Below are 20,269 nucleotides of genomic sequence, written 5' to 3'. Positions count from 1 at the left end.
ATGAATTTTAGATCAGTTTTGATTTGAACTTCATTATTGGAACTGAAGGTGGCAGTTACCCCCATTCAGATGCATTTTAAGAATCTGGAAGTGGACAATAGCATCTTGTTTCCAGGGGCAGGTAATTCATTGCACAACTATTACATGTCTTGAGTAAGTGGATTAGAGTTTTCTGTGGGTAGTAGCGGAGAAGTTTGGATAGCTGCTTGCAAACACACTACTTGATTTGAATGCCGCAGAGATCTACAAAGCAAATTGCTATTTGACTTTGGAAGAAGTGTGAGGTGTTGATATTGTGAAAAAATGGTGGTAACTGTTGTCTGCACTTGGATGTGGAATATCCCTGGTAGCAAACGGAGCAGAAACGAGCCATGGTAGAAAGCAAGATGTCCCTTCCAGGACCATGACTTTTTGATCTAGTACGGGCTGTGTTTTGCGGGTCGGATGCACACAGGAGAGGTGCCTTCCTCCTTTGCTCCGCCATCTGCCCCGCTGCCACCGCAGCCCACTGTAGACACCGAAACCTTCACCCTGGATTTTGAGCTCATTCTTGCCAAGGAGGAAACCCAGTGTGAAAGAGGGGTGCTGCTCTCCTTGCAGCCCTGCCGGGGGACGGGGCGTCTGCTCCCCAGCCCCAGTGAGCAGAGGGTTGGGAGGGCACCCTGCCAGGGTCCCCTGTGGGACCGAGGTCAATAACTGGGGAGAGTCCTGCCGATGGGTGCTTTTCAGTAACCGAACACTTGGCACACTCCGGACTGCTCTGCTCTTTGTCTCTCATTGCATTCTCTAACATTCACTTACAGTGCTTTTTGTGGCGGGGAAGCGTTTACATCCCATATTTATACTGTTAAACCGGTTGCCAAACACTGAAGAGCTGATAAACACTATGTGCTGTTAACACTATAAAGTACAATCCCACTGCTGCTTGCATGCAAATAAATAATAATAACTTAGCTCTTTGTCTGCTTTTCGGTGTAGAAATGCATTTGTCGTGTAACATAGTAACATCTAAATCATTTTAGTAAAAGCACTAGAAAGGCTGAAACATTACCTGCAGGAATTAAGAGGAAATTTTACTGTTTGGTGGTGTGTTTATGATTTCCTTATCTGAATTTTTTTAAAAAAAAAAACTTTTAAAGTGATATGATGCTTAATCACTATTGCTGGGTTTCACTTTTTTTAATTTTTAATTTCACGGAGTTATTTCGCCTTCCTAAAGACTGAGGGATTATCCCACAGGCTAAAAGTTACCATAAAATGTTCATTAAATCTTTTCTTATATCCATTACAGACGCAGATATCTTTCTAATGTGCCTGGTCAGGTTCGAGGCCACTATTTTTGTTACTACCCATAAATCATTAGCAAGTATTTTTAGTGTCATCAGTGAAAGGTTAATAGAAGCCCATAATTTTCAGATATATCTTTTTGATTAGCTGCTCAGAAATTTCCTTAAAAAGGGGGTGTAAATTGTTTCACACTGAAAAGTGGAGGCTGTGTCCAATTTGTGCATAAATTGAAATTGTCTTTCTAATAGACTCTTTGGAAGGTGTGGGGTTGCCTTCAAGGTAATGATTTAAACATAAACTGACCCTTGATGAGGGAGCTAGAGTTTCAGTTTAATGCGTTTCTGCAGTTTTCCTTCGCCTTCAGTGCCTTCAAATTCCACACAAATAATTCCTTCATAACAAGTGCCTTTTCAGAAGATGTATGCTGCTGACAGTTAATATAAAATTATTGCCCCTGAATGCATTTTTGTAATTACTTCCCAGAGAACTGTCTTTGTGTTAGAAGACATTTCACACTTTAGTAACATAAGTGTTTGGGGAGAACATGAGTAATAATTACAAGCAGTCTTTCAGTGAAAATAAACCTAAAAATTATAAAAAAAGCTAATGTTAAAGTTGGTTAGAGACAGTGAGGAATTTATTTAGCATGTTATGCCTGTCTGTATATTCTCCAAGTTTAATAACCCTTCAGTAACTAAACTTAAAAAAGCAATAAAGAACAGAGAAACTGCTTTCTAATTTTTAAGCAATAATGAAACTAAAAACTGATTAAAAGTGACATGCTACTAGAGACAGAATAAAGAAACTTAATCTGAATGCTCCTATAGGAGATTTCTGCTATAATGGAAAATGAAATGGCTCACAGTTTGATCAATAAAAAAATTAGCAGCATTTAGTAAAAGGTTTCTCTAGCACATTGACTAAAGGATTCTACGGAAGTCTTGAAATCCAAGACAGCCAGGGTCGTAGGGTGAGTTTGTGTATGTGAGCATGATACAAAAATCATCGACAGAGCAAAGCCGGTGGGTTTCAGGTCAGATGCTAGATGTAAATAGTTACACTGGCTTAGAGAACATGAGGCTAGACTGTCCATAAAAATATCCATACGTTCTGGTAATTATTATGTGCATACCAGCAGCGAGCTTGGATTTGCATGGAGGCAGAACAGCACAGGGCAAAGTCGTGGTTTCACTGGAGAAAACAGGGTAATTATACCCTATAGAGATAACCATATATAAATATAGGTGGGCTCAGGTGAAGGCAAGGCACCATGAGGCAACAAGGTACACGCATTATCCGTTCTGCGTGTGATGTCTGTGACTGTGCCACAGCAAAGGAAGGTGCAACGAGCTGCCAGTCCTCTGCTGCGTGTTCCTGCCAGCTCTTCCCATGCCTTTAAACTCAAGGTAGACACTTAAGGTTTTCTTAAACATTGTAGCTGCTAATTTGAGAAAATTGTATCCTATCAGCGAAGTAAGATGAACATTTTCCCTGTGAAATGTTTGTGTAAGTAACTTAATAGAAGGATGCTGAGAGGAGGATGTGGGGGGGGGGGTGCAGGGCTGTCATTCATAATTCTGTGAGCGGTGCAATGCCGGCAGAAGCAGGCAGCGGCGCTGCAGGCACCGGCAGCAGTTAGCTAGTTATGACTGGGTGTTTAGCTTGGAACCCCTTTCTCTTAAAGCACGTGTACAAGCAGATGTAGAAAGAGGTGCACTACCCTACCAAAATAGTTTTTCTTTGCTAAGCTAAAGAAGAGTGCTGAGAACTGTATACCTACTTAGAAATTAATATGATTTAATACATACTGGCATGTAATAAGACTCTGTTGTGAAATGTTACAGTGTGCGCTTCCTAAAGTCTCTGACTTCTTTGTATTTTATTGTTAGCACACTTCACACAAAACTGTATTATTAGAATAATCTGTGGTTTTATCCTGTGCGTTATTATCCAGAGAGATACCTAGCACTAAGCACTCTCCCTCTTCCCTTGCCTTTCCAAAAGAAGCTCTGGTAGCCACCATTGCCACTTGTCGGTGGAGTCTGCTGTCAGAGTCAGACAAATGAGAGCTTGGAGAGGCTGCAGCGGCCATAGCCCTAGGAGGGCATGAGGAGGTAACAATATACAATTTTCATGGTTCAAGGGTAGCCTTATCCTACTGTTCTTCATTACAGTACTGCAGTGAGATCAATTTTATTAAGTTGTAAGTCTTAGGAGGCCAACACCATTAACTACATGCTGGATCAAATAATTTTTTTTGGTATTATGATTGTTTTTTCCTCTTGTTGAGGGAAGGCAAGATCTGATGCACGGATCTCTTCAACCTGCAAGGAGCATTACACGGCGATTGAGTGTCAGCAGGATTGCGTGGCAGCCTGCGCTTCACTCTGCTCTGTCATGTAGTCATCCTGTGCAATCTGATGTTGCATGAATATACCGTGGTGTTTCATACACTATCCTTTCTGGCTCTTTGTTTTTCAGCTAGGCACCTTTTTATTTTTACCCCATGTGGTTTGACACTGTGTGAAAGACCTATGCTGCACTGCATGATAGAGCACCAAACCTGCTTGCTTTTGATGCACATAGCAAGGATTCGATGTCCGGAATGAGCTGCCTTTGATACCTGGTTCTGGTCCTAGGGCTGGGACGCAATCTATGCTCTCTGACCTGGTTTTGCTTGACTGGGACAGGTTTTTGGCTGCTCTGTGTGGGTATGGTTGCAGCGGTTACAGTGGCTCACATTAGGGCCCTGGCCCACTGAGAGGTAGCACACACATATACCTGCGTTCAAGATGCAAGTGTTTAAAAAAGATGGTTTTTGAAAAGAGTTACCAGGGTTACCCAGCAAAGCCAAGACTTTTCATCCTTTGAGAAGATTTCAACTGAGGTTTGTTTGTGTTTTCATTACTGAAATATTCGTGGCTTTTTCGCTTCTGTTCATTCTTCTTTGACCACAAATGACAGAGAACTTTGGACTTTCTTGCTGTATGACAGCGCTAGAGACAACACTAAAATGTAACAAACCACATAAGAGTCGAGACCCCTCCCACGCTGATTTGGCATTTGACACCGAGCAAAACGTTTACTAACGAACGTTTAGATTAGGCTTTTCCTTTAAGTCATTTGTTTCTTTTGTTCTCACTTCCTAATTATAGACGAAATTTCCTTTCCTTTTGTCTTGCTGGGGAGCTGAGCAGCAGCCCTGCGGCCGTGGGGCAGGAAGGCTGCACCCCTGGGCGGGGGCACCCCTGGGCGGGCGCCTCGGGGCTCCGCCAAGTCCCAGGAGGTGTGTCGGTTGCGTGCCAGCACCCGTCATTCCTCCAGCAATTAGCTTTTATTTCTTCACTTATTTTATCACTTATCCTGCATGTCTGGAAAATTTCTAGGAATTATCATAGCCCTTTGTGAGACCTTCAATGGTTTTTTTCTTTGGGCCAAGGCAGAGGAATGAAGAGATGCCTCTTTCCCCCTCTTTATTTTATCTTTTGCCTTCCAGCTCTCAGTGTGTGTGCATGTGTGTGTACATGCGTAGGCAACGATTTGCACAGCGTAACTTTGGGCACTCTGTAGCTGTAGCCCTGCGTGGCAAAGTTGTGTGTGATAGGAAGTGCTGTCTAGCCCTAAGCCAGTGTATGCCTACTGTAAAGAAACAACTTTTGGTGGAAGCCCCATAACTGGACGTATTTAAAGCCAGACATGACCCTGCACTAAATAGTATGTTCCAAAGAACAATCCTAGATTTAAAATAAATCCCAGCTTTAAAAAGTCCTCAGGCTTAAAAAAAGAAGAAAAGCCCCAGAAAATGTACTGGCACAAAGACAGAAAGGCTTGATTGCCCTGTATTATGTTGATACGATAAAAAGTTTAAACTGTCCATATTTGATACCACAGCTGAAAAAATAAGCTAAGAGGCTTGTTCCTTTTTTAATTTCTCTGGCCCATGTGTTGCACCGTGTTACCTGTTTCCACGCCTGTCAGTGGAAACTGTAGGTAGGCATCAGCATCACTTCCAGTGTGGCTCTGACCTTCTTATGTTTTCAGTCCTGCATTGCTAACTGAAGTCCCCAAAGCAGTTTGCTGCTGCTGTCGTAGCTGGGCTGGCACCGCGGTCCAGGGCTGAGGCTTTGCCGCACTCAGCTCTGAGCACAACCCCCGCCTGGCAGCGGTGCCGTAAATCCCGGCCTGACTGAAGCTAGTGGAAATTTGCTCTTGACTTCAGCGAGGCCTGAGTTGAACGTGGTACATGTAATCTGTTTTCAAATATTTGGCTTTAGGAGCATGTTGTTCCTGTAAGAGCTGTTTTGAACACAGCTCAGAAGGCATTTCTACTGACTGCAACTTTCAAGCCGGACCTTTGGGGATTCACTTTTCCAGCTTTGCCAAGTTTGCCACATTCCTTGGACCACCAGGTCAGGCAGGAACACTCCCAGTTCTTCATATGTCCCCTTTGAAATAGTAACTTTCTAGAGCATAAGCTGGCTTTTACAGAAAAACCAAGAGTCATTAACAACATTAACTTTAGTGGCAATTAGAATAACATATTCTTGACAGTTGGCCAGATTGTTTAGGTCATAGGGTAAAATATTCTTCTTGTGTAAAGCCCTGCAGGCCTTCCACTGTGCTACAAGGGAAAAAAAAAAAAAGGGGAAAAAAAGAAAAACAAACCGAAAAGCCCTCCAACACTGTTTCGTGACATTTCAGGTAGAGCAAGGTGTACTTTCAAGGCTGATCTCTCAAATTGTATCCTCTCTTACTCATGCAAGAAAATTGTTAAAGCCATCATTAGAGATGGCAGGTTCATTTAAAAATTACTAATAACATTTTTGTGAAATGCAGGGGCTTTTTTCCCCTCCTAATTAGCAATCACTTATTCTAAGACACGGTGCCAGCAGCTCCCTTCTGCTGATGTTTGGCCATACCCTTGTGCTGTGCACCAATGTCCCAGTGCCGGCTGGGAGCTGTGTGCCCATGGTGCTGTGCTGCCTTTGCAGAGGCGCTCCCTGTACAAATTCCTCACAGGTCAGTTATTTTGGGGGTTTTTTTGGCAATCTAGGTAGAAACTACTTACTGTTGAATTAAGTTCACTAATCTCCAAGGCAGTCTTAAAAATTACCTGTGTCAGTTAATACACAGATCTGTGCTTGATGCTACAAGGTGTAGCCACTGATCTTTGGAGACTTCAGAAGGTGCCACTGGATCTGGCCGCCAAGAAGCCCTTTTGTGTGGTAATGCATGGACGTGTCCCCTCAGAGCCAGGCCCAGCTCCAAAATCACACGTGCTCCCGCTCCCAGTGCCAGCAGTGCCTTGGCTTCCCAAGGTGACCCAAAACCCTTCGGCAGCGTGCTTGTGCCTGCGTGCACCCGTCCTGCCCGGCTGCGCTGGGGCGGGATGCTCCTGCAGTTCTTGCCAGCAGGAAAATTGCAGGTTAAATTGGTGAACGACTACAGCAAAACTCCTCAGAAACAAATTCCTGAGGAATGCTCGTGGCCTGCTGTCCTCGTCAGGGAAACTGAGCTCACTGCGGGAGCAGCTGGGCTGCTTTTGAAGCTTTTCCTTGCTGGATGGACCACCCATTCCCATCACTGCCCTGGCGCTCGCTGGCTGTTCGCTCCCCCGGGCCAGGACCTAGCGTCTCCCTGGGGCCGCCTGCACCCCGCACGCTCTGCTGGCAGCTTGTGGTCAAAATAGTGGAGATGAAGGTCAAAAAAACCAAGAAACAGCCCAGATTTTTCTCGGCAGTGGTCGGTTTCTACAGGGCAAGCACCAAGCATGCGGCTCAGCAGAGGAATCTGAAGACCGTGTTATTCAAAGGACAGTAATGCTGAGGCGTGGCAGACATGTAAAATTCCTTCAACTTGCTGAAAACAGAAAAAAAAAAAATCTCATTTTAAAGCAATGTTGCATTTGCTAAATAATTTATGCAAGATTCACTGTTGTGTTATTTGACATACAACTCTGTCAAGCAACGACGCTTTTGAAAAGTTGCCTAGAGGATCAGATTTCCCATTCAACAGGGAATTAAAAAATGTTTCTGGAATTTTGCTTTGCAGTCGGGAATCTATTTTCTTATCTCACATTGTACAATTTATTTTTCCTAAAGCAGTGTGCTAAATTATTTGTTATTGTTGGACTCGGTCGACCAGCTTTAACCCTGGTGTAGTCACGAAGAGTTGGAGTAAAACCAAGGATGAATTTGTCACAGTGTACTCACCAGATCAGCTGGTCTTTAGGTTAACTGTCAAAAGACAGTATTTCTACTAAAATATTAGTGAAGGTCCCTTAAACCTCCCTGAAGTTGCCTAAAAACTTTCTTCTTCAGGTTGTGGCAAAGTCAGTTCAGAAGTGCTTCTCCAAGGTCTCCGTCAACAGGGGGCATGGAAGCAGGTGGAAGTTCTTTAGGTTAGATTTATATACTTGGACTATTTTTATAGGTTTCTGTCTTATAAAACCAGAGAGTTGACATTCTGATTTATTAACTATCAAGTCTGCAGGACATACAGGCTTTAAAAAGACTGAATGAGCTAAAATGTTTGTGATTGCAGTTTGGGTGAGATGTTGTAAAAAGGTGGGCCAAGTAAACATGACAAAATGGAAGTGATAATTTGAATATGTACATTAAATTATGTGTGAAGTAAAGCAAAGCTAGCATAGCTTCAAACATAACTTATTTGGTGAGGTAGGTAGTATAAAGAGAATGAGAATCATGTTTTTTCACTGCAATACATTTTTATTTAAGGAAGAGTCTATAAAGCATGAGGTTCAACAAACAGCATTTTATTAAATAAACATAGTACAGATGATGACTTGGAAAATGGAGAGCTTAGTGAGTGATACTTTTTATAACCAAATCCTTAAATTCATTACCGCTGTGTAAGTGGCATATCTGATTTGTTAAGATGAACATTATATCTAGCCCTTAATGGAAATTTTGTAGTAGAAAGGTATGTATAATTTAACAGTAAAAGAACCTGAAATGTGCAGATCAGTTAATTGCTGAGAGGGATGCTGTGATACACCACAAGCAGGCATTGATTTTTAATATTTCCATTGCAATTCGAAGGGTACGTCATGTTATGAGTGCTCCATGGAAAACTGCAGAGCATTTTACACCGGTTGATTTATGTTATCATGTGCAGCGCAGAAGATGGTATAAAATGTGCTCTGGCTCGGTAGTGGTAGCAGAGCCCTACTAATGTGTGTGTCTGAATTGCAGTGCTTGTGGTAACCAGTTTTCATCTTTAATAAATTTTGCTTTTCAGCTTTGTTTCATGTTCTCAGCATTGGTTGTCCTTAATCTTTTTGGCGCTGATCTAATTTTAGAAACAATTCATCTCTCTGTTCGCTGGCGTTTCCTTAATAGTTTAAAACCCAAACGCATCCCTAACCAACAAGGTGGCATCTCCCTCCTGCCTGGCCCAAGCAGCTCCCGGGCTTTCAGGGTCAGCTGGTGCATGGTGCGGGAGGATCTCTTCTGCTGGAAGAGCCTGCGGTTCCATTTCACTTTGCCGGATGATTTCTCAAATGTTCCCATCTTACCAACAGGGTGTATTCAAGAGCGAGTGAGTGCTCGCGGAGGCAGGTGAAATGGTTCAGGCATGGCACCTGCGGCTGTATCACCCATGTTGGTGGGACATGCGTGCGGGAGAGGCGCAGGCATCTCTGTTTCAGCTGGTCACCAAAGCCTGGTCAGCGTGGGCAGCATACCTGACGGATGCTTTCTCTGCTGAGGGGGCAACAGGGACTTAGAAGGGCTTCTTCACCTCTGCTGCCTCTCCGGAGAGCCCAAGTGAGGGCCGGCCGCAGTGCTGCATGGAGCCATTGAGCATGACTGGCTTCAGGCATGTCTGGATGACCACCGTGGCCAAGGGGGATCCTGGAGTCATGAGGACGTGGCTGCAAGCCCATCCCTCGTGACGCTGAGTGCACGCTGAGGGGTCTGACTGTGGCCAGCTGCCCATGCTACCCCACTGCCAGCTGAGAGCCAACTGTCCTGTGCGTGGAGCTGCCGCCTGGGTGCACGGCCCCCCTGCACCGGGGTGTTTCTGGAGCTGCCAGAGAGCTCAGTCTCCTTGTACATTCTTCGCATGAAGACTTGTGGGGTTTTTGGCAAAGATGTTGTGCTAGCCCACACTCCCATCACAGACAAAGATAAAAAATATCTGAGAGATGCAACGCTGTCAGCTTCCAGCTAGGTCAGCACAACGCAAGGCTCATCTGCCCAGCAAAGTGCCTCTCGTTAGTTCAGCGGGACCTCTCTGTCCTGGGGTATATGTGTGCTAGATCTTTTTTTTTTCTTGTTGTTACTAATATTGGGGCTTGGAGGCGGTGGGGAGAGGAGAGCATTGAGAATTAAAATTCAGCACATGCCTTTTCTTTGTGGGCTGTAATTAATCTTGCCAATTTTTAAAGCTTTGAGAATCTGGTTAAGTGATAAAACACTAACAACTTTATATGACAGAGAGTTAGAGGCTCCCACTATACACCCACCAGAGAAGATTAGGAGAGAGTGTTTGCAGGATTCGCACTAAGCAGCAGAGAATACAGTTGAGAATTGTTGCACCGCATGATATAAAACCCACATTAATATAATGAAAGGTGTCGGGAATAATGTGAGAGCGGCTGTAATTAAATGTATCTTAATAAGTGCAACATCCTTCTTAAAGCTCTTATTTTTCAGACCTCTCAAACTTAGAGGATGTTCTTGCTGTTGGCAGGTGGCCTGGGAGGAGAACTGGAGAGCGAAGCAAAGGACAGCCAGGCCCTGGAAGAGAGGAACAGCGTGACGAGCCAGGAAGAGAGAAATGAGGAAGATGAAGACATGGAGGATGAGTCAATTTACACCTGCGATAACTGTCAGCAGGACTTCGATTCACTGGCAGACCTGACTGAACACAGGGCACACAACTGTCCTGGAGGTAATGTTAAACTAGCTTTACAGTTCTGACAGGTGGTTAGCTGGGTAATTGGACATAGCAACAGCTTGAGGCCTCAAGTGAGATTAAAGAATTAATAATGTAATTTTACAGTTAATGTAATTTTATTGTGGTGCCTTGGGTAGCCTTTGTTCACTCCTTTAATAAAATTAAAATAAAAGCAACAGCTTTCCAATTGGAATCTGTCAGTAATTACGTTAGACAAAAATGTTGTGGGTTTTTTTTAATGCTAAAAGTTTCAGGCAGGGTATTTTTCCCTCTCTCTCCAAATGTAGGAAGATTAAAAAAGTTAAATGACTGAAGTATGCAAAACTCCCAGGAAGAAAGGCCTCTGAACCCCATAAAAGAACATGACAATTTCAGAGATTAAAATTCATAGTGCGAGTTTTGTAATCCCACCCTAAAAATACACCGTTCTCCCTTTTGAATTTTATGGAAGTGAGGACAGCATTAGCCTACACTGATCCTGATTTTGCTTTCTGTAAAGTAAGAACAAACTCAGAGCATTGGTGTCAACAATTGCAACATATCTTGCTTTTACGCGGCTGCCTTTGCATGGCCGGCGGTAGCAGCAGGTATTCTGCAGAGCACACTGAGCTGATTTACGGGGATAGTAAAAAGCTTTGCAGATTTTACCAAAGATTAAATAAAATCTTAGGAGGGGGAGCGCGGAATATGTTCATATGTGTTTAAATCAGAGATTCTCATCCTTCACCTTCCTGGAGTTGAATACTCTGTCATCACTTTTACCTCCGCACTCATCTAAAATATTTTTAGGCAGTTGCTATTATGGCAGATGGATAGGTCGAGGCTGGCAGAGGGCAGAAGGGTTAGTTTCTGCTCTGATGTAGCAGTATCCCATCCTTTTTCCCCTGAATGCATATTCCTCCCTGGCCACTTAATTTGTTTGATAATTAGTCTATGTTTTGTGCTCTTCCTTTTGGGCATAAGTAAAATGATGCTCAGCCAAGAAAAAATACAGGAAACAGAGTACAGCAAGGGAGGGAGGGTCAGGCGGGGGATTTGGCTTGGTCTGAGTCCCACCCCAACAGCACCCTGTCTTGCTCTGGTCTGTGGGGTGAGGTGCCCCCGTTCTCGTTCCTATCTGCTTGCTGGGAGGAAGGACAGAGGGACATTGGGGCTTTTCCCCAGCCTGCAGGTGGATAGGGATTGCAGTCCTATGCCTGCCCCCAGGGCTCCTTGCTCTGTGCTCTAGTTTAAACACTATGTGGGCTGCAAACTTGAAAGTGCATAAAATTGAAAGGCTACTTCTCACAGGGTCATTTCTTGGCCAGCCAACAACCATGGCATTGGCCTGAGGCTTCTGCAAATGACATCCGTACTCTACTGCAGGGTAGTAAACAAGAAAATGCCATTGAATAGAAAAATCCTTGTTTTCCAGACTGGAAGGCGAGGTGCACAGCCCGTGTGGGCATTGGTCCTTTCCAAAGGAGCAGTCGCAGGGACAAGTTGTTTCCGACGCCATCCCGCGTAGGGAGCGGGACAGGCGGGATCCCGGCAGGGTGGGCGGGCAGCCATGCAGCTGTAGGGCACGTCTCCAGTGGCTGTCCCTGGGTGGCTGCTGCTCCGTCGCTGCCCTGTCTCCGAAGTTGTGCTGGTACACGTGGTGCTGGGGATGAGCCCCACCAAAAGAAACACCCCGGGTGTCTGCTTGGTTCACTGTGCGGTCCCCCAGAAGAGCTGTAATGGCACAACTGGGGGAGTGGAGCAGGGCAGAAGGGAGCGGGCGCTGCTGGTGGGGACTCCAGAGGAGGAACGTAAGGTTATGGTGTTGACCAACAGCACTACAAAAAGGAGCAATTTTTTTCCTGTGGCAAATATAAATTGAAATGTAGCAATCTGGAGATTCTATTCATATCAATACAGTTGGTGTTTTCACACCTCGGTTTTTATTTATCCTCAATGTAGTATTCTGTTAGCGAGACTAAGAAAAATAAATTCTATTTTTTGGGATCAATCAAAATAATTTTTTAGTATTCCCATTGCTAATTTTTGATTGCAGGTAGCATAATTTCATCTTCTTTTACTGTCTTCACATGTGCTGATGATTTACAAAGTCATTTTGTCATAAAAAGGCACCATATAACCATCTGCATATACATGGAATAGGTGCTAATTATCTCCATGTGAGGATATCCTTGTTCCAGAACAAGACTGCCTGTTTTCCATTTAGTTTAATCTAGTGTCCTGAAGAGATTTAAAGTAAATAGGAAGATTGCACTCATATATTCTGGAATGAGAATGTTTTCGTGAAGACAATCTGGAGTATTGCTTAATATTTACATATCTTACCTTAAGGAAAAAACCCGTTCAGACCCACCAGTTTGTTTGATAGCCGTAAGAATTTTTCTTCAAAGCATGCAAAATGCACATCTTTGTTAGTTCATCTGAAAAGACTCACACCGCCACGGTGAAAATCTTAAGACTGCATTGGGAAGTATGGTATTTTTAAAGATATTACCCCACAAAATAAGCTTTTTGACTGTATCCTTAGTTACCATGCACTCCTTTTGCCTATAATGGCTGCCTGACGCATCTGAGGTTGTAATGCAGTGCCTGACCTCTTGGCAAGCTAGGTTTTAATGTCTTAATCTGAAGCAGGGCTTTCAGTCATGTCTACATGGCTCCAGATCAATACAGGTAATATTTGTAGTGATAATATCACCAGGCTGATAATACAACATAACTAATGACTTCCTTTGGGATACTGAAGTTGGGAAGGTATTGTAGCTCAGGAGTGTTGCAGGATTACAAGAGATCACTCCAAAGAATAGGATAAACCATCTATTTCACTGGAATCCCTTAGAAATTCATTACGGCGCGCTGAAGTTATAATACAGTTTGAATGCAGCTGCTTTGACATGTAAGGAGGTAACAAACAGCCATTTCCCCCCTTGCTTTTTCATGTATTTCAGACTTGTTTCTTTGAGGACAAAACACTGCTGAAATCTAGACATCTCTGATAGCATAAGTGCGTGGCATTCCTTTTGATGTCAGTGTAGTAGAGATGTTCTCCTTCTGACAGAATTAGGTGCTTTTATACCTTTTGCTCATGACTGATGTCTGTGATTGCAGGTTGTAGGTTTCCAGTGTCTACGGGGATCTGAAAAGGGTCTAAATGGGGGCAGCTTGTACTGAAAGAACATCACATTTCCTTACTGGCTCATGTCTTCCCTTGTCTCCCAGCTTGCCCCCACAAATGAGCTCTCCTACAGCAGTCCTGGAAATAGGGCCTTAAACAACTAGCGAGCATCTTGAAAAATACTCCGAGAATAAACAAACACACCTAGTGTACATGCTGGCTGTGTTAAGCTTTTAAAATTAATTTAAAACTCACTGGTATCCCATGTCCCCATAACTAGAGAAGACTAATTGCCATCAGCATCATGTGCAGTCTTTTTTATACATTTTTTGCATACTGCTGTTACAGTGTAGCTGTTATAGCATGATGCTATCTTATAGCATTAGTGACAAGAGTAAAGAATTGCACGTGGATTTACAAATTACTGTGTCCTCCAGCCAGCACCAGAGGCTGCATACATCAAGCAACTATTCTGCGATATATCATTGTCTGGTGGTTGATGCCGAGTTGTTTGTTGTCTGATGAACAGTGGCTAAAAAGCTACGAGATTTGCCATTTTGCTTGTGTGTTTTAATCCACCTGCGTTAGCCTGGGTTTAGCTCCAGTATTTTATTGTGTTATTTTTGCTTCCTCCACTCCTATCACCCCTTTCCTCCCATGGGTCAGAATATCTTCATGTAAACCTTTTTCTTCAGTTTCTCAACTGAATGTAGAGTGTTTTAAAGCAAATTAGTGCATCAATGAAGTGGACAGAAGTAGGTTACGGTGGGGTCTCTGAGCATTTCATGAGGTCCTCTTCTGTTGTTGATAACTTTACAGGTTGTCTGTTTCAAACAGCAGCAGAGCTATATATGGATATTGCCAGCTTGGAAGCGGCTGATTTTTCTAAACTACTGTACGGTAGGAACTAGTTTATAATTAAAGTCTTGCAGTTGCTCCTTTTAAATGCCCTGTAACTTGTACACTAGGCTTACTTTGAAATGAGGTATTATAACTGTTTCATGCTAGTGTATAATTTTGCATTTTCTTGTATTTCACCTGCTACGAGAATTATAATTGCCGTGCAACTGTATATGCGGGATGCTTATCCAGAAAAACATACATGGCAGCTTGTCAACAAGTGACGTCTCATGAATGTTTTTGTCAGGTGGCACTTTGTACTTCCCACTGACAAAGAGAGACTTCTTACATGTATTTCCAAAATTAGCCCTCCCCAAAATTGTAATCTTTTGTTGCACCTGATTGGCAAGTCAGAGATTTTCTGTCTTTTTGCTGCTGCTGTTGTTGCTTCTTTAAATTAATGAATTACTGATCATCCTCCACAAAAGAAACTGAAATACAGTTGTGAAAAAGCAGTGTGGAAACTTAATTATACACCTAGTTTATACAGCTGTGGCTCTAATGACCTACTGGCCCTAATTACTGTGTTGTGGCTCAGTCTGAGTGCTCTTGTCCTTGCCAGAATTCTGCTCCTTTCTCTTAACCTGACTAGTGTTTCAAGCTAAAAAAAATAACAAGTTTCCTTTTTTTGTTCTTTTCTACATTGTCGTGCTGAAATGCAGTTTTCCTTCTTTCCAGAGGTCGTAGCAGTGTTTTAAAATTGGCACCAGAAAAGCTCAGTAATATCACAAACTGTAAAAACATGGATTTTTCCCTGGAGTCCTCAGTTCTCGCTGTCTAGATCTGAAAATGGGCACCGGGGCAGTGTTTTTATTGTCAATCACTTGGAGGGCTCCGAGGCAGGCTCCTGTCCTTAGTTTGTCCCAGGCGTCCCCCCTCCAGGTGCAGGGGCAGCAGGGCTCCCGAGGGCTCGGGCAGCCGCCTTGGCTGTGGTGCCCAGGCGCTTCGCATGTCTCTCTGTAGTCAGCATTTGTGCCTGTTGGTGCTGAGAGCTCCGAAACCCCAGATTATTGCAGGGGTATGCTTGGCTGGATGGACGCTTGCTGTCACCCAGGTGACGTTTGAGTTTACCTGGAGGTTCCCACCCAGCCTGTGAGGAGGCTGTTTCCAGGACTTCTGCCTACACATACCAGAAAATCAGTGTGCTGATAAGGTGCTGGGCTGCCTGGCTTTCTACGCAGGTGCTCAGTGAAATATGTATTTATCATGGAGAACATAAAGCATATTCCCGTGTCTGAATTTGGATCTGAAGTCAAACAGAAGCACAGTTGCAAAGTTAATGACAAGGCATATGGTAACCTTTGCCGATACGGTGGTTTCGCAGCGCATCCTGTGCAATGCGCTTCCTGAGCTGCCGCTTACCACGGGCCAGCAAGAGCTCCGGTGCTGCCCAGCATGCCGGTCGGTAGCACTGGCTCTGCACCCATGCAGAGTGTTTGGCATGCATGGGGCCTGCCTGCGAAGGTGCTTTTAGTGTAGCATTTAATGTACTGCATATGTTTGTGAAAGTTCTGTAAAGTGTTATGCTCCCTAACAGCGTTGCTTATCTGGCAGATCGGAGGGTCGTCCAGCAGGCAAAGGTAGGTGAGACCCCCGGGCTGCTCTGCTCCGGCTGAGGCACGTGGCCCCGTGCTCAGCCCTTTGGCACGGGGAGGCATTAGCAGGGGCTGAGCTCCAGCAATTGTTTCTCTGGCTGCCTCTTGGATTCTGCAGGCGTGCTGGTGCCTGTAAGGGTTTGCAGGGGGGACAGGACATGCGAATTTAAAACAATGCTTGCTCACCATAAACACCCAGCTCAGGATTTGCTTTGTGGCCTCACGGAGGGTGTCCCGCAGCGGGGGCACGGCGGTGAGCCCACGCAGATCCCCAGCCGCGCGGGAGCCGGCGCGAGGAGCCGGGCAGTGTGCTCGCCGATAAGAGCGTGCCAGTGCGCCAGGCGCCGCCCCCTGCAAATCGCCACTGCCACCTTTGTGCCGGGTCCCTCCGGGGACGGTGGCAAGGGAGGCAGGACCAGGCACTGCGCGTGCAGATAGGAGCGCTGCCAGCACGGCTGCGGGCGGTTTGGTTGTGTATAACCAAAACCCCTGGTAGGGGGGGAGGCAATGAGCTATCCCTACCCCTTTCTCAGCCTCCATGTAGCCAGCAGTCATCACGGACGACCCGGCTATGCATTCTGAGGCTGCACAAATATTTCTTAGCAATGGTGATGTCTTTCCTCAAGCAGCATATGTTTTTCACGCAGGAAGAACGTTTTCCCTGTCATTTTTAAACATATGGCCCAGTGAGGAGCTTGTATCGGCAAGGGACTGCTTCATTCTTGCTACTTTAATTGAGTTCTTTTATCTAGTTCAAAACGTAGCCTGCAAAGTAAGCACAGGTATACATGAAAATGGATAGAAGAGAAAGTGGGTGCATGTTTTAAATGAGGCCTCTTAAAGAAAGCACGTGTCCTTTTGAAGTTTTGAACAGTTTGTCACTTGGCTGTCTGAAAAGCCACTCTCACCTCCTGATATGTTGCCATATCAGAAATGGGGAGATGAACAAAGACCAAAGCACCCCAAATGCTGCGAAGCAAGAGCTAGCTGCCAGGTGCCGGCCGTGAGAGCTCCCACACGTGGCAGGACCTGCATTCGGGAAGCGGAGCCCGTCCAGCTCCCCCCTGCACCACCCCACGGCTCACACAACCCTCTGGGGCGCTGGGGGTGCCGAGCTCCACCTCCCCTTCTCCCCCACTTCGGACTTCTGTTTGCAAAGGGTAGTCCATCGCCATGTTACAGCAGAGAGAGTATTGTGTGGGTAAGGCAAGTTTGTTTCTCAGCGTTATAGAAATCTAAGTAAATAATAAATGTTTTTTGAAAAAGAGGAGGGAGGGGTTGCGTTGGAAAGGCTCCTTCCAGGGCTGGAACCTGCCGAGTGCTGCAAGGGCAGGGGCAGCCGTGCCCACAGGAAGGAGGATCACTGCCGCCCTAAGCAGGTCCCAGCATTCAGGGGGTTGTAGACAAACCCAATATGTGAAATTCAATTCAGAAATGCAGTGAGGATAGCCTGGAGACTACAACAGATGCGTGCTTGTTATAAAGTGGCCTCTAATAATGCCTTAGAGAGCTCAGTGGAGGATGTGCTGGGGTTGTCCTGTCTCAGACGGACAAGAGCATAGATTGTTTGTGGCTAGGGCACTGCTGAAGGGCGCGCATTGCCTTCCTGTGGGTTGTTGAGGGACAAAACCGTGTTGGCCATATCAACAGCCTTGGCAGATTCAGAGCCGTCAAGATCTTCAGACTGCAGACATGAGCAGTGAACAAGAGGTGCATTGAAAGTCTGCTTTTTTTCCTGATTTCTTCCCCTATGCCTTAGCAGACCATTGGGTAAGTAGTCTTCATATAATGATGGTTGTACTGAGCCAGCCTGATGGTCCCATAGCGCCGTTTTCCCAGAATATTCTCCTAGCTGTTAGCAAACTTATCTGGGAACTTCTTAGTGCTTTTTATTTAAATTCCTCAGATTGTCTTCCTCCATAAATTTCCATTTTGAAGTTTCTTGTTGAAACAAGGTATGCATTTAGCATTTCCATGGTGGGGATGCAGAGTTCAATTACACATTGGGGAAAAGTATCACCTTTTGTTCACTTCAGCTTTGTCAGCTGCTTTCATTTGATACCCTCCAGTTCTTCTGGTGGAGGAGACAGTGAGTGATTGCCCCTTTTCCACCTTCTCTACCCACTCATGCCTGAGCAGACTTCTTTTGCTGCCTCCTCCGCTGTCTCCAAATCCATATTTGCAATCCTTTTATTGATACCTCCTGTATCTTGACCCAGAGTAAGAGACTAAGGCATATGGTAAAGCATGGCTGATAGGACAGCGAGTGGGTAAGGTATCTCATTGATCACTAATGCTAGAGATGTGGTCATGTTTGCGTGTCTGTCCTGGTTCCCCAGCAGGAGGCAAGGGATAGGACTTGTCCTGGGTGTGAAGACCTGGCAGACAGAAAGATGGTGTCTGGCCATGTAGGGGAAAAACAATTAAGACTTCAATGTTTATTAAGAAAAAAGCAACCAGCAGTGCATTTCAAGCACTCATCACACAACATAATTTTGCTTTGGAAGTAGTGGGATTTAAAAAGTCTTCCTAATGTTGATTTCTTTGAATTTGTAGACTATAAATGGGTTTTTTTAAAAATCAATTAAAAATAAAGGAAGTGTGTGTACAAACATTGTCAAGAATTTCTATCTTTCTTTTTTTTTAAAATAAGCAGTAGAAAAAATCCCCACAGAAGTTCTGTAGTGCATATTTGAATGCTTTTGTTGTAGCCTCATTAAACTTGGCTTGTCTGCAGATACAGCTGGCATGTTATTAACTGTGCTCCAGGCTTGGGGAAGCCAGAAAGCAGCCTCCACCCCCTGGTGCCGGCTGGCTTTACGGAAACGTGCCAGCATGGGTTGGTCCTCTTCAGCTGGCTGGCTTTGGGAGCGCTCGCTGGAGCATCTCCGCGTGGCCTCTGGGTCCGGGAGCCCAAGGCTCAGCCTGCCTCAAGTGCCGACTCGAGGGAGGGCTGCTCGGTGTCCTCCGTGCCGGCCGGCAGCCCGCACCCATGCAGCACAGCAGCCCCTTCTGAGCAGGATGGATCTACCAAGGTATGTGGCCTCCTGTGGACAACCTCAACTGGGTGCTTGCGTTCTCCGTAGGGGTCTCACACCTTTCTTTACTGTGAGCTGGCAAGAAGCAAATTAGCAATCGTCTGCCAAATAGTTTCTCTGTTCTGGACAAACTCGTTATTGGACTGAACCAGTCAAATAAATTGAATAAGGGAAATATTTTCCCTGCACCTGCTGGAGAGTCTGTTGCTCTCCAAGCTGGGTTTGCACATCAGAAGACCTCCACCAGAGGTCTAAGCAGCTTCTGACTTTCTTCAAAGCTTTGGCAACAAGTATGTATCTTTTGAATGCTGTTTCATTTAAGTAATTTTAGTAGGTGTTTTTAATAGTAAGATGAATTTTAAAAACAGGTTTCATAATTTCATATTCAATTCAAAATTGTTGAAAATATATTCAGTAGAAATTTAAGTTAAGTAATGTGTATTAAATATAGGTAATGTTATTCAAACTTCTTGCGTGTTACAACCAGCTTTCATTGTCTTAACTAACAAAAAAATTGATTTGGGGTTTTCAAGGCACTTGGTGTTTTCATGTTAAATACTTCCTAGGGCATTTGAGCACTTTGTAATCTTTAAACATTTAGACTAGCAACTCCTTTCTGACACAAGAAGTACTGTTCTTATTTTTATCATCATGGAATTAAGAAGTCGTCACTCTAATTTGGCTTAAGTTTTGACTGTTACTGGAAGGGGTATTTCTTTCTTCCATCTCCTACCTTATGCTGGTACAAGGTTTGTGTTGTCTTTGGGAGCCGACATTGCTGACAATTAAAAGGATGAATTTTCAGTCTGCGCAGCTCCTGGATCTGGTGCCCTATGGAGCTGCACAAGCCTTATGTCAACATAAGGGGGATGAGAGGTCAGGGTTTGGGGGAGAATTCAAGACCTTCCTCTTAACAGCCTGAGTTATTTTGGATGAAAATGACTGTAACTGTGGCTTCACCAATTTGCCTAATGACATGCATGAAATTGGTGGAAGAGCCAAGGTCTTTAATCCAGGTGCTGGTGACACCTGTAACTGTGGGGATGAGATTCCTCTTGAAGGCACCATTTTTTGGGCATGTGGGTCCATCTCTTCTTCAGGCTTCCTTGAAAGTCTTTCTCAGTGTAATGGTGAAAGACTTTTTGGCTTCTCCTTATGTTGCTACTCAATTACTGTTAGCCTTGCTGAGGAGGACATAAGGAAATGCTGAAGAAGCCCATTGCTTTTCTCTTCTCCAGGGAATCGGTTACATTAAACATTTGAATAGATTTTTGAACGTAATTCCCAGTCATTTCCTCTACAGTGAACTCAGTTCACTCGTGCAGACTTTGTACTTAATGATATCTCTTAAAATAAATGAGATTTGATATAATTTATATTAAATGGTCATTTTAGAAATCTACATCTACTAA

The 20,269-nt window shown here is 44.5% G+C and overlaps 1 protein-coding gene across 1 annotated transcript; it reads left to right on the top strand.

Annotated features, from left to right (window-relative positions):
- The first annotated feature begins 9,876 nt into the window (after positions 1-9,876).
- Positions 9,877-13,535, top strand: LOC104079730 (zinc finger protein 423-like). The gene is made up of 3 exons (XM_009581867.1): positions 9,877-9,919; positions 10,003-10,203; positions 13,318-13,535. The coding sequence occupies exons 1-3, from the start codon at positions 9,877-9,879 to the stop codon at positions 13,347-13,349; spliced, it is 276 nt and encodes a 91-aa protein (XP_009580162.1). The 3' UTR covers positions 13,350-13,535.
- The last annotated feature ends 6,734 nt before the right edge of the window (positions 13,536-20,269 follow it).

This window comes from Fulmarus glacialis, unplaced genomic scaffold (genome assembly GCF_000690835.1).
Source record: "Fulmarus glacialis isolate BGI_N327 unplaced genomic scaffold, ASM69083v1 scaffold4767, whole genome shotgun sequence".
Classification (NCBI taxonomy): domain Eukaryota; kingdom Metazoa; phylum Chordata; class Aves; order Procellariiformes; family Procellariidae; genus Fulmarus; species Fulmarus glacialis.
Note: the sequence above shows the minus strand (reverse complement) of the source record. Positions and strands in the feature narration are given on the sequence as shown.

What these genes read in the sequence shown, in the direction of transcription:
- LOC104079730 (XM_009581867.1), top strand. Translation starts at nt 9,877, where the DNA reads ATGAAAGGTGTCGGGAATAATGTGAGAGCGGCTGTAATTAAAT. An exon ending in GAGAGCGGCTGTAATTAAAT is followed by an intron (nt 9,920 to 10,002) that starts GTATCTTAATAA and finishes TGCTGTTGGCAG; the next exon opens with GTGGCCTGGGAGGAGAACTG. An exon ending in GGCACACAACTGTCCTGGAG is followed by an intron (nt 10,204 to 13,317) that starts GTAATGTTAAAC and finishes CTGTGATTGCAG; the next exon opens with GTTGTAGGTTTCCAGTGTCT.